At 39.5% G+C, this 14,232-nt stretch overlaps 1 protein-coding gene across 1 annotated transcript in view; it reads left to right on the forward strand.

The window, feature by feature from the left end:
• Positions 1 to 14,232, forward strand: part of LOC144823272 (sodium channel protein type 2 subunit alpha-like) — a 662,530-nt gene that overhangs the window by 478,039 nt on the left and 170,259 nt on the right. Inside the window, exon 23 of the mRNA XM_078681628.1 lies at positions 10,434 to 10,556. Coding sequence (XP_078537754.1) covers positions 10,434 to 10,556 — 123 coding nt within the window. The remainder of the gene's footprint in view (positions 1 to 10,433; positions 10,557 to 14,232) is intronic.

Below are 14,232 nucleotides of genomic sequence, written 5' to 3' on the forward strand. Positions count from 1 at the left end.
TTTGGAGAGACAGTCTAAACTTATTTCTTGCTTTTTTCTGATATTTACCTAATAGAGTTCGATGGGTACATGCATTAACAGCATGTTTTGTATTTCATGATTGTTTAATTGTGTATGTTTTTCCTTCTAGGTTTGGTGGGTTTGTTTATTCCCTTTTTTGTTATATCATACATTACTAAACTTGGACAACGTTTTGAGTTCCTATCACCAGTGTTTCAAAATTATCTTACTTTATTACACATTCCTGGCGATTGGCTGTATTATATTTTAGTTTCTTGACATCCAAGTCATTTCTCTGACATAGCTAAATTAACACAAGTTGGAACTATCAAATGTACAATTTGTATGATTAAGGCTCTGTCAGAATCATTTGAAGCTAAGGTGCAAGCCATTATTCATTAAACACATTGGCTTATCAATCATCTTTAAATTTGGAAAATACTCATTAATACAAAACTAAAATGTTAAAATGCAAGCAGATTAAAGGCATTTGAACTGTAAACCATTCATATTTTCATAACTTGGAACTTTGGTTGAAGTGAAGCAAACATTTTGGAAGTTGACACAGGCTGAGACTTGAAAACATTAAATGGCAGCACATGAGCATGTCAAGGATACTTACAACAGACTGTGGTTTGTGCGAAGAGTCCCATGAGTGACAAGCCCGCTGAGTGCAGGTGGTGCCACCTATGTCACAGCCAGTGTGCTTTATAAAATCTGGTTAGTTTGACCACTTTCACAACTATTTGCTAATTTAGGTGTTTTTCCTTCTGGCACAATCTAAAGATGAAGAAAATGCTGTTATATCACATCTCTGACATGCTTCTATAGCCATTGCTTCTGGTTTTTGAGAGGCTTTCATAATAGGACAAACTGCACCTACTTCAGCAGAAACCTGATGCACAGACGAGAGAAAGGGCTTCCTGGTTCATAATATAAATACTTTTATCTGGCAGTGACCTCTTCCCCATCCATGCTACTTCTCTGCTCTAGATATTCTGGAGCCATGGACTGCCGACTAACCCATCGAGGTGAGCTGTGCTATAAAAACACTCTCATAGTTGTTCCCCAAATAGCACTAATCATTGGACATAAGGAAAAAGACAAATTGATCGTAATTCACCAGTCCTTGTAGAGAAGCCACGATTGTGACTTGGGTGCTGGAAATATTTTCAAAAAGGGTTGCCACCTCATACGAAGGCCTATATTACTTTGCCCTCAGATTGTTTTCTCATTCCAAAAGTACAGATGTCTACTGAAATGGCTAATAAAATATTACCAGTCAGACTATCACTCAGTTAAGTGGATGTTTAGTTGTAATGTTGTAGTTTCTTTCCTCTGGTTTATACATAGTTTGATTGCTGAGCCTTATCAGTCCTTCATAAAATCAGAGAAGTAACATTTTTCAATTTCTCATTGTGACTCCTTGTTTCTAACATAAGAAATATGAGCACTTATCTTCAGATTGGGTGGGTGCAAATAGTGCTACAGCATTATAAACCAAGACAATAAAGATATAAAATCTTTTCTCAGAGGTAATAATCTTGGTGGGAGTCAACATTTGCCCTGGATGTCGAACAGACCGCCACCGACAGCCTAGCGGTCCACCCGACATCATAAAGAGGGCATAAATGTTACCCCTTTAGCGTCCGGACCCCTCCCTGAGTTAAGTTACAGTGGAGTGGGAATAGCAATTGTTGCCTATTTTACTGTCCAGCATCTTCTCTTAGAAAAGTTTTTTGCAGTGGGGATAGTCAATGTTGGTTCTTTAGTGTCCAGCTCTTTCCCTGAGTTAAATAATATTGGAGTGTAAATAGTAAATGTTGCCCCTTAAGTATCCTACACCTTCCCTGAGTTAAGTCAAATTGGGGTGGCAATTGTAAATGGTGCCCCTTTTACCGTCCAAAACCTTCCCTGAGATAGGTTTTATTGCAGTGGGAATGGTTAATGTTGCTGCTTAAGTGTCCAGCATCTTTCCTTAGTTAACTGATATTGGAGTGCAATAGTAAATGTTGCCCCTTTAGTGTCCAGCCCTTTCCCTGAATTAAGTTACATTTCCCATTTTACTGTATAAAAGCTTCCCAGACTTTTGTTACAGTGGAAATTGTTAATGTTGCCTCTTTATTGTCCAGCTCCTGCCCTGAGTTAAGTGATATTGGAGTGGGAACAGTAAATGTTGCCCCTTTAGTGTCCAGTCTCTGCCCTGAGTTAAGGCATATTGGAGTGAGAATAATAAATCTTGCCCCTTTTATTGTCCAAAACCTTCCCTGCCATAAGTTTTATTGTAGTGGGATTGGCTAAAATTGCCTTTTTACTGTCCAGCACCTTCCCTGAGGTAAGTAAAATTGGAGCGGGAATAGTAAATGCTGCCCCTTTATTATCCGGCCTCTTCCCTGGCGTATGTTAGATTGGAGTGGGAATAGAAAATGATGCCCCTTTTACTATCCAAAACCTTCGCTGAGATATGTTTTATTGCAGTGGGAATGATTAATGTGGCTTCTTTAGTGTCCAGCACATTCCTTGAGTTAGGGACATTGGAGTAGGTATAGGAAATGTTGTCCCATTAGTGTCCAGCCTCTGTCCTGTGATAAGTTAGATTGGAGTAGGAATAGAAAATGTTGCTACTTTTACTATCCAAACCCTTCCCTGAGATAGGTTTCATTGCAGTGGAATGGTTCATGTTGCTTCTTTAGTGTCCAGCACCTTCCCTGATGTAACTGTAATTGGAGTGGGAATAGTAAATGATGACTCTTTTGTGTCCAGTCCCTTCCCTGAGGAGTAAAGTTAAATTGTAGTTGGTATAGTAAGTGTTTCACCTTTTATTGTCTCAACCCTTTCCTTACAAACGTTTTGTTGTAGTGGGAATGTCTAATGTTGCTTCTTTAGTGTTAAGCAACTTCCCTGAGTTAAATAATATTGGAGTGGGAATAGTAAATGCTACCTCTTTAGTGTCCAGACCCTTTACCTGAGTTGCGTTATATTTGAGTGGGAATAGTAAATGTTGCCCTTTTTACTGTCCAACACCTTCCCTGAGTTAAGTGCTATTTGAGTGGGAATAGTAAATGCTGCCTCTTTAGTGCTACACACCTTCCCCAAGTTAAGTGATTTTAAAGTTGCAATAATAATTATTGCCCCTTTACTGTCCAATGTCTTCCCTGAATTATTTTATTGTGGAGTGGGAACAATATTTAAACACTTTTAGGGGCTGGTTGCGAATCCAGCAGTCAGACCGTCACAAGCCCAACACAAGACCGTCACCGGTGAAAAGGGTGGTGGAAAGGCACATTTTGGGGGTGAAAAGATGTCTCCAGGGCAAGTATACCATATAGACATGTTCATGGTGACACCTATATGTTCCCCCATGCCTTCTGCATGGTTGTGCACACAGTTGCTCCTGCAGACCCTGCTGCAGTGAAACAGTGCACCCGACTGCCCAGATGCACTTCACCATGGCTGGCATTGGTTTAGGCTCTTAGCTGGAGCGGCAGCATGCCACTGCCATGACTGTGCCACAGCAACACTCCCAGCCCCGTGGTTAAGTTGTGATGCGGCAGTCGGGATGCCACCGGCTTGGCAGCGTTATCCTGACTCCCACCGCTGCGGGCTGGACTTTAGTGTCGTAATCTGGCCTTTAGTGTCTTAATCCTTGTTTGAGGTAAATTGTGTTGTAGTGTGAGAAGGAAAATGTAAGTATTTTGTGGTATACATATGTGCTTACTTTGTTTGCAGTGCTATGTTTGTAGTGTTTAGTCATTTGTAACCGTAGTTTTTGCACTGGCATGGTAGGAAAGCATAGTGTTTGCAATGTTATAACATTTTTACAATGAGCATTATTAGAAGAAAATAATACGCATTTAATTTTCCAGTATTTAAGTTTTTATATTTTATATAAAATAATATATAACATTATTTCATAGTTTTTAAACAAATACAGACAAAGGGCCTAGTTACGAATCTGGCAGTCAGACTGCCAGGCCGTAGTGTCGGCTGTCGGGAGACCGTCAAGCCAGCATCATCCCATCTGCCGTATTGTGACATGACAGCACCTGCACTGTCATGCGCGCACTGTTACCAAGTCATGCATGGCACACAATCACTGCTATGTAAAAGATGTCAGAAATGCAGATTGTAATCTGAACGGCGGTGCCTTCCTCCGCACCGCTGCTATTCACCTCAACCATCCCAACCTCCACACCGTCGGGATGCATGATCCTGGCGGTGGTAGTGGTGTGTCATCGGGATGATGTGGGCCCGATCACCGTACTCCTGAAAAGTTGGTCGAACCGATGGACTGTTGACGGTAGGACCGCCACAAACATATATGTTAAATAATATTCTTTATTATATTATTTAATCTATAACACTTTGTTTAATATTTGCTAAAGACATACAGAAAAATGGTTTTGTGTAATTTTTCTGTAATATACATTTACTGTTTTTTAAATATTTTATAGTTTAAAAAAGTTAGAAACATATTGATATACATTTTGTTAATGTTATTTAACAAAAATGTTATATATAATAAATAATTTGATCTATGTTATAATATATTTTAATATATAGTTTAAAACATTTACAATAATTTGTGAAACATTTGTTTTACATTTATCATATTTTTTAACATTTTTAAACAGTCTAATGAACCTTTGTAATATATTTTTTATATTTCTTTAATTCATTCCTAATTGGGATAGTCTTTTTTAAGTTTTATTAAACGGTCATTTGTTTTCACTGTTAACTACATTTAGAAGTCTATCGCTGTTGTTTTTGGGTCATTTGTGGGGGAGAGAAGTTGCAGTTGGGTGCTTCTCTTTGTTGGTTTCAGGTAATTTTATTTCTACCCATTTTAAAGTTATTTCTACGGAAGGGGAGCTCGGAGAGTTGTGTATATAAGTTTTTGGTGTTATTGGAGAGTTTACATTGTTTTTAGATGCTATTTGGTGTTGCGTAGGTATATGGTATGTTGTAGTAATTAAACTGTTTTTTAATGTGGGGGGCATGGTCTAGCCGTGCTGCTAAATGGCCGCCCTCTGAGAGGGCTCCGCCGGCTGAGTCAGCAACTGTACATAATCTGTGTGTAATCGGGTGTACAAATTCATTAAATGGCACTAAATAGTTAGCCCATTGCACCACATGCAGACTGTGCCCCCTCTGAAAGCTGTGCACATTATAATCTGCCTGCTGGAGGCCTGACCTGGTGGCGCTTGCGGTAGGAGGAGAAGGCTGTGTGCAGGGAGTGAATCGTCACCAGGCGTCAGCGATAGCCCGGCGACGTTCCAGCGGCACCCCTTCCGCGCCCCCACTAGCGAGAAGGTGGATTGGTCCCGAGATTTGGGCACAATGTCATGACCAGGTCCCCCATATTTTATATGTGATTTAGAGGATAGATTTGGCTATTTCTTCAAGGTAGTCTAAGCCTTTGTTGGTTATGAATAGCCTAACTTTGAATTGTTAATGCTCATACAATGTTCTGGTTTGTTTGGTTAGTTTAGGGTAGATTTGTGTAACAGATTGTTCTAGTCTAAGTTCTTGGTAGGTTTGCTCTTTTCATAAGGCTTCTAGTAGTTTGTGTAGTATAGGTTGAGTTTTTCATAGTGTGGATTCTAAGGCATTATGCCATCCTTCTACTGTATTGTCTGTTTTTGTCTCTTGTATTAAGGTGCTGTCATGCACATTCCATCATGGTATGTATTACGAGTTAACTGTTGGGCTGGCGGTGTTGTGTTGGCGGTGCCATAGTGGTGGCAAGCTTTGGCCCATAGAGAGCCTGTAGCATATGCTTCCGCCATGACAGCACTGCTTGCACGTTGGTGCACTGTGTACCGGGCACGATGTTGCAAGTGCAAGGAGAGGGTGGCACAACATATGCCACATGCATCTACCCCATGGACTAGAAGGCCCTGGTGCCCTGTTAGGGGCCCCTTTCCCTGCCTTTTCACCGACCTTTTCAGAGCAGGCTCACTGCAGTGAAAAGCTTGTCAGAAATGCAAGTCCTAATCTGAACGGCGGAGCGAGAATTGGCACTGCTACTGCAGCACAACCACTTCCCACAACAGGCGCCCCGTCGGGATCCAGGAGCCTGGCGGTGACAGCACTCTTGTGTTGGGCTGGTGGCAGTCAGACCGTCAAACTTTTAATTGGGCAGTTGGACTGCCAAGGTTGCGGCAGTCGTACCGCCACCCTGGGCGCAGCAGTCTTGAGACAGCCGTACTTGTAATAAGGCCCTAAGTGCAGATGTCTGTAGGTGCCTCTATATGCTTTGATTAAGATGATAATAACATCTCTGAATGGATGTGTGGGCGTACATTTTTAGCATAGTTTGGATCATAGCCTGCCCAAAGTCAACAACAATTATTTGGGGGTAATAGTTGTTTGCTTGCTGCTTAATCTGATGTAGCAGTTCCATGTAGGTACTGGTTTGTTTGTTTGGCAGTAATGCATGCACAAAAGGTATGTTAGTTTGTGAAATTCACCATGTATGGTGTAATGTTGATAGAAAGGTTTGGGACACATTTTGAATGTGCCATCCATCATCCTTGTATGAAATTGGGCTACTTTTTAAGGTTGTAGATATAGCAAGTTTACCCTTGTCATGACCTTTATTGTCACATAGATGGAATTGCTCCTCTTTGTGGGTTAATGTAAGCTCTTGTGGTATGTCTATGCCTCGAAATATTTTAGGAGCAGGTGGGGTTTTGCTGGCGGCCTTTTTGGTTCAGGTTTTAATGCTTTTTAAGGTTGGTATGGAAGAAATCTTTACTGTTATATGTCCCCGTACATGGGGTAGTGCATTTTTAAGAATTTGTGCTGTAGGTTCTTAGGAGCTAGTGCTTGCTTGTCTTATATTTTCTAATACTTCTCTTACTTCTTCTTCTGTTACTTTGGGTGGATGGTTATATTCCTGAACATTAATCACTAGAGTTTATCTGGTAGTTGTCCTGCAATAACAAGCATTTGAGTAATATTTGGTAAATTTACAATTAATATACTGAGAAGAAGTATTTTCTGGACTGTACATGTATCCAATGTAAAATAGTAAAAGTTTACCTTTTTGTGAGGTTACACATTTTGCACCTTCTCATTATGTCTTCATGTACTGTAACTAAATGAATACAGAAAAATAGTTATCAATAAATGTTTTAAATAATTTACAGTTTAATATCCATTTTTGTTTCTTTGAAAACTCATTTGTTTTTCAAAGTTTTCTGCTGTTGGAAAAAGTTTCTTTCACAATTTTGTTCTTGAACTAGGTGCTGTTTCTGTTGGAATAGAAAAGACATTAATATTATTAATGCATTTGGTATTTTTGATGTTTAAGGAGGTTTAGGTTAATCTGAGTTGTAGCTGTTGATGTTTTACTGCATCTAAACTACTTTTGTAGATATACTTACTTTTTTTGTTATTTTTGCTGTGTGCTTCTTGATGAAGTTTGTTTGAAGATGGTCAATATGGAGAATAGGATCAGCGGTAAAAAATGGGTTAGTAATTGTTGATTAGGAATTGTTGTTTAAAAGTAAAGTTATGTTATTATTTATTTTAAGTATAAATGGTACTTACTTGGACAACTTATTGTATGGGCTTATATGTTGAAGGCTTCTCTGTTGCATGGACAATCCATTAGAGTTTCCTGCTTTTTAAGTGTTTGGTGCTTTTGAGGTAATTTTTAAGTGAAATTACTTGTATATTGTTTATTTAATTGGTAAAACTATTTTATTGGTTACTCTGTTGCATACTTTCACAGTATTGATTGTTTTAGCATACTTTGAATTTTTTTGCCGGTATCCCATATTTGAGAAACACCAATTAATGTTTGTTATGCTACATTTGGAGATCACTTAATTTATTTAATGTTATATGAATTTATTTTATGTTAATATTTTAGTGGGATGTACATATGTGTCCTATATAATTTTTTGCAGTTTTATTTTGAGATTGGTTAAATGTATTTATTTTGAGAAAAACGTTATATTGTGTTTTGACAATTTAGTTATTATTATTATAGTATATTTTTTATGTTTGTTTATTTAAACTTTGGCTTTTTGGTATTTATTTTTTATTGCTAGGTGTTATTTGATTTAATGATATTTATGTCATTGATATTGTTGGTCTCAATATTTTTGACTTAAGGCCTTATTATGAGTTTGGCAGTACGGGAAGGGGGACCGCCCTGCTAAACCCATGTACAAACTGCCTGCCAGATAAGGATTTTTCTCCTGTCTAGCGGCCGGCTCTTTGGAGTTCCCAGGGTGGTACTTCAATGGGAACATCAAAGGCAGAACCTGCACAGCATGGACTGCTGCAGTCCATACCGTGAAGGTGCATGCACTCAGGGGGGCGTACAGCCACATGGCATGAGGCACCAGAGGGCACTGGTGGTCCCCCTTTGTTTCCTCACCATCACATTTTTCATGCTAGTCGATCCGTCATGAAAAGTGTGCCAGTGAGGAAACTTGTAATATGCTTGGTTGGGCCACACTATGCCTGCTAAGCATATTGCAGTCTCAATACTGCCGTGCCACGTTGCTGTGGTCCCAGGACGACTTACCGCACTGGTCAAAATGGGGCGGTCGGAAGACCACCGCCACTGCGCCCTGCATGTCATGCGGACCGTGAACTGCCAGACTCGTAATAAAGACTATAGTCTATTGTTATAAGTGACAATATTTTTGTTTCAACATTTTTTTTTTTGCGATGTCTGTTAAATTAGATATTTTTTTCGATATTAGTGACTTTTTTAATTTGAGTGCTGGATCTCGATATTTTTGTAAATGATATTGATGTGTTGATAGTTGTGTAGGTCAATGTTTGTGGTATCAATATTATGTCCGTTAACTGCAACAGACATCAGAATTTCCCTCAACACCTTGTTTCCGACGCTACGGTCAGTTTGTTGTTATGGCGCATGCTTATCTCTGCTGAATTGACTTGAACTGAAGTCATGTGCTGAAAACTTCACTAACATCCTGTATTTCATCAGAAATAAAATAGGGTGATCAATAAATGCACAATATTACGTTCAAAACATCTTTGAAGTGTTTGGGTTGATAATGAAAAGTTGTACGCATTTGTTGCAGCATTTCTTTATACTGCTAGACAATGCAATAGAAACATTAATCTACGTTTGTGTGGGTGAGTTTTAAATGCGTTGCGTAATTGCCCAAGAAGTGATGGCTACAAGAGTCTGAGTATAGATTAAGAAGCTTATTACGAGTTTGTCGGTCTAAAGACCGCTAGACTCAAGGGGTACGGCAGTGGCGGTCTTGTGACTGCCCTGGGACCACCGCAACCGCCAGGGATCAGAGATCCCAGGTGGTGCCACCGTGGTCTTGAGGCTGCAAAATGCATTGATAGGCCCTTGCGGGCCCCGCCAAGCATCTTACCAGTTTCCTCACATCCTTAAAATGTGTAGTTGTGAGGAAACAAAAGGGGCCCTACAGGGCCCCCTGTTGCCTCACGTCATGTGGATGCACACAGGTGGAACAACATGTGCCCCTCTGTGTGCATGCACACCAGTACTTGCATGGAGTGGATTGCAGCAGTCCATGCCGTGCAAGTACTTCCTTCGATGTTCCCATTGCGGTGCCTATTTCATAGGCACCGCCCTGGGAACACCAAAGACCAGCCCGTCAGACAGGAGATCTGGCGGGTGGTTCCTACATGCTTATGGCTATGTGGGAGCAAAACTCATAATAAGGTCCTAACTAATATGTTTTGCTTTTACTTATTGAATTCATATGTAGATAAAAACTAAGCTGTAACTTCAAGTCTGATATTCATTTGCAGTGTTTGTGTACCTTAAAATACACAAGGAATCCATTTTCAACTATAAGTATCAAGCTTTATACCCGAGTGTGGTTGATGACCCAGGTAGCATAGATAGATATTACTTATAAAGGAGGTGTAGTTCATCACAGACCTCTCTATTTGTGGGTCCCTTTTATTTATTATTTTAAAGATTGATCCTCTCTACCAATTAACATTATCTCCAAATTTGATTTAACAATGCTGTTAATTCTGAACAGATTTCTATCATTTCCCTTTTGGCTGTGGCCCTCGGGTACGACCAACTAGCTGCTATTAAGTCTCTAAGGACCTTGAGAGCACTGAGGCCTCTGCGAGCATTATCAAGATTTGAAGGCATAAGGGTAAGACTAGTACAAGGGTGCTCTGAAATGTGAGACTATTGTCCTGCACAAGTGTACCTTTTACAATGCAAAATGTCTTTCCACAAAAATGCTGTATTTTTGCCATTGCACCAATAGGTTTTCTACTACAGCAACTGTAACTTCTAACTGTTTCTTTTTGATAACTAAGGTTCTTTTCTAGGTTTTAACTGGATTCCTGGACAGGTTGATGGTGCTTTATTTCTACGATGTGTATAATGTTGAAATATTTGGAAGAACAATGCTTTTTGCTTTTCTGTTTTTGTGTAGGTCTCCTTGATTAGCTTAATAGCTAATGCGTTGGGCTATTCAGAACTAGGTGCTATTAAATCTCTTAGGACACTAAGAGCACTGAGACCCCTAAGAGCCCTTTCTCGATTTGAAGGGATGAGGGTAAGACAAAATTAAAGAACCAATAATAATAATGCATGCATAAAACAATGTGCATGCGGAGTAGGTATGAGGAATGCTTTGTCCATACAAAGAAAAGTTCACATTTGCCAACATTTCAAATGTAAGAAATTGTTTTACTTGTTTTGTTAATATCCAACCCATCTCTAGCAAACGCATTTATTTTCATTTTTTTCGAGAGTACATCTATGAAAATCACTTAAGTCATTAGATCCTGTAAAACTAATGCTGGTCACCGGAAACATCTGGGCAGTTTTTTCAAATTGTGCATTTGACACAGAGCCCTTATTGTGTGAACCAAATGGTCAAAAAAGTTTTTGTAGTTTGCCTGAAATCTTAGAAACAAGAATCACTTAAAACTGAATGGCAGTTATATAGCTACCACTTCTGACCTTCACCAACTAGAAACTGTAAGTTTAATGGCACCTGTATGTCAACATAGTCACATATAGCCTATTTCCCATATAGTATAATTCTGAGTGCTCATGATGGTGAATGCATGTAACTATTTGTTTACCTGCTGGATGTCTTTCAGAATAAAAGCCACATAAAATAATTTGACTTTCACTCCTTGTTGGGCGGCCATGCGCTTTATAAATCCCCAGAACATAAACATAGTTAATAAATATAAAAAAGATGGAGCACATTATTATTGTTTTTTAACATTGTCCCATAAGTCTGTTATGTCATGTTACGTTATGTGAATTTCTAGAGCATAGCTATCACCCATGAAGGTCTCCAACGTGCTGAGCAGTACAGGCCGGAGGAGGAAGGAGTAGATAAGGCATGTTTTGTGTGGAAGAACCTTGTCATGAGGTTTCTTCAGAAGTCTGTGAGAGAGCGGCAGGTTCTGGAGTGTTTCAGCCGGTCGTTCCAGGTCTTGGCTGTGAGGTATGAGAAGGAGCGTCCTCCGCTTCTGGTCTTCTTGATACAAGGGAGGTGTGCTCTTGTATGGGACGCAGATCGAAGGTATCTTGTGGGTTGGTAGAAGTTGAGGCAGTGGTTGAAAATTCCAAGTGGACTTGTGCTGGTGAGTCATTCTGTGGCAGACCAAAAACCCATTTGTAGATGTTTGTTTGTAATTTATCCAGAGTCAAGGGGTCTTTACTGTGCTTAACGGCACTTGCGTACTCCACCATTGGTAGTAGTTTAGCCACAATAACTGCCAGTAGATGCTTAAAAGAGGGACATTCCAGCTTCTTGGAGAGAGCACAAAAAGCATAAATCAGTGCATTGCCTTTCTTCACAAGGTATTGCTTTTGTGCTTGGAAGTTTAGTTTCTTGTCGATGTACTGGCCCACATATTTATAACTAACTTCTTGTCTCCCAGCTTGATCTCAAGTGGAGGACCAGGTCAGTTTCAGATAGACATTATTTCTGTATTAGTCGAGTTTATTTCTAATTTGTTGGCATTTTCTTGTTCTGTCAATTCTAGGAGTGATCACTGAAGACCCATCCGCATATGAATGGTGAGTCAGGAATAATGGTCCCATTCAGGGCGGGTGGGAGTTTATCTGATCCAGCCTTGGGGAGAGGCCAGCCATAAACAAACCCTTGTTTAAGGTCTACTTCTGTTGGTGCTCTCCTTGATAGTCTTGTACCATCTGCTAGTTTACCTTGAGTCCAAGTGCGTGTGTATAAATGCTCGATTGCGAGCAGTATTCTACCGGGGAGCCCTCACATCCTGAGTTTTCCAAACAGAAGGCCTTGGTCCACACAATCAAACACTGCTTTTAAATCTATAAAGCATAGATGGAGTTTTGTCTTCAAGCACTTGCCTTTGTCTGATATTGATGTTACTGATATTCTTAATGGTTCCATACCGTTTCCGGAATCCCGCCTGGTTGATGGGGACAAGATTGTTGATGTTTGACCACTTTAATAGATCCTCCAAGATTAAACATTGCATAGTATTTGGCTTCTGAATCAATAAGTGCAATTCACCTGTAGTTGGCTGGGTTGGACCAGTTTCCACACTTGAACACCGGATTTAATATTGACCCTCTCCAGCTAGGGGGGATTGTGCCTGTTCCTTTTACCTCATTATATAATGCTGATCGCGTATTTTTGACAAGTATTGGGGGTTGAGCTTGTAGATTGCCTGCGGGATACCATTTGGGCCTGGTGCGCTGTCTGTTCGTCCTGCCGTTATCACTTTTGCCACCTTCGCTGCTGTGTAGTATTGATTAACCGGAAGAGGTGAGCTGTCTGGGATGTTGCTTGACTTGGATGTATCCAACTGTTCACTACTTGTTCCTTGCTCAGGGCTTGCAGTTTTGGGCTCTTGGTGAATGTCTTGGTCAGATGGACTACCCAGGCTTTCTTCAGCATGCTTGAGCAATTTATTACTCTTGCATCTCTGGTGATGCCATTCTGGTTTCCCAGAAAGCTCTGGTGTTGGTTTGTTTGGTGTTGAAAAGTTGTTTTGTCCAAAGTTCATCAGAATGTGTTTTCCTATCTTCCCAGAGTTGTTTTTTTAATGCTTCCTGAAAAGCACACACTTTCAATATTGTACGTAGTTTTTATGTATCAGTTGTCATTGTGCCATCATTATTATCTCCGTGTTTTAAGCAAAGATAGCAAACAGAGCAGTCCCTCTAGAAAAAATGGTTTTGTAAATAGTGCCTGTACCATCACAGCCTGAAAATAACTCGGCTATTTGATGCAACTGAAATTCATTTGTAGTTATAGCTACCAGGAATGAAAGTCATACTTTGTATTTGTCAAAAATAAATTCACTGAAAGTCATTCAGAAAAGTAAAGAAAATTGCATTGTGAACTAAGAGTCCAGTCCATATCACAGTAGGTTCTGGTTACGATGGGAGAAATTATGCCCATAATATACTCATCTGATCATTGTCTTACAATTAAAAAAAAAAGATATTAAATCATTTTTTGAACAACTTTTGTCATCCCACATATTTTCATATACATAACCATTTCCATGTATTGATTGAGCATATTACTTCCCTTGACAATGTTTGCCTTAATTATTCAGACAAGGGTGTTTTTAAACTTGCAAAATGAAAGAGAAACCTTATAAATAGTATATTTATCTGTGATACAACATTTAAGCATTGCTTAAAATAAACTAGTGGTTGTGTGCTACCCATTGTGGATGTGTATAGTCATATGCTTCACACATTAAACAATGTATTTATCTAGTAGCTTTTGTTAGGGAATCTCTATGTTCTGCCATTATTAACTTTCACATACACCTTGATACAATTGTGATCCACACACACACAAATGGTTGTTTGGGGTATTATGAGATTGATAATATTTGATGAAGAAAGTCATTGTGGCATGATTCATCATAGGTTTATCCGTCCTGCCCTGTTAAGATAATACCAGAAATGCGATCTCAACCTCAGAATGAGGGAGTTAGCTAGAACTATTTCAGTGTAAATCTAAGTAAATACCTTTATTTGAAAGGTACACAAGGTAAGATTAAAAATAGCGGTAGATGAAGACTGAGATCTTTGGTCTCAATCATCCTTAAATTGTTTTTGTGCCAATATGTTTCTGGCCCTTCAGTATGCCTTCACATCAGGGCTTGTTGGATCCCAACTGTCTATGCTACATTTTGGTATGTGCAGAAAGGCAAGAGAAAGTATTACCTGATACCCACTACTTTGTTATTAAACAACCCTAACTT

This window comes from Lissotriton helveticus, chromosome 3_1, assembly GCF_964261635.1.
Source record: "Lissotriton helveticus chromosome 3_1, aLisHel1.1, whole genome shotgun sequence".
NCBI lineage: Eukaryota > Metazoa > Chordata > Amphibia > Caudata > Salamandridae > Lissotriton > Lissotriton helveticus.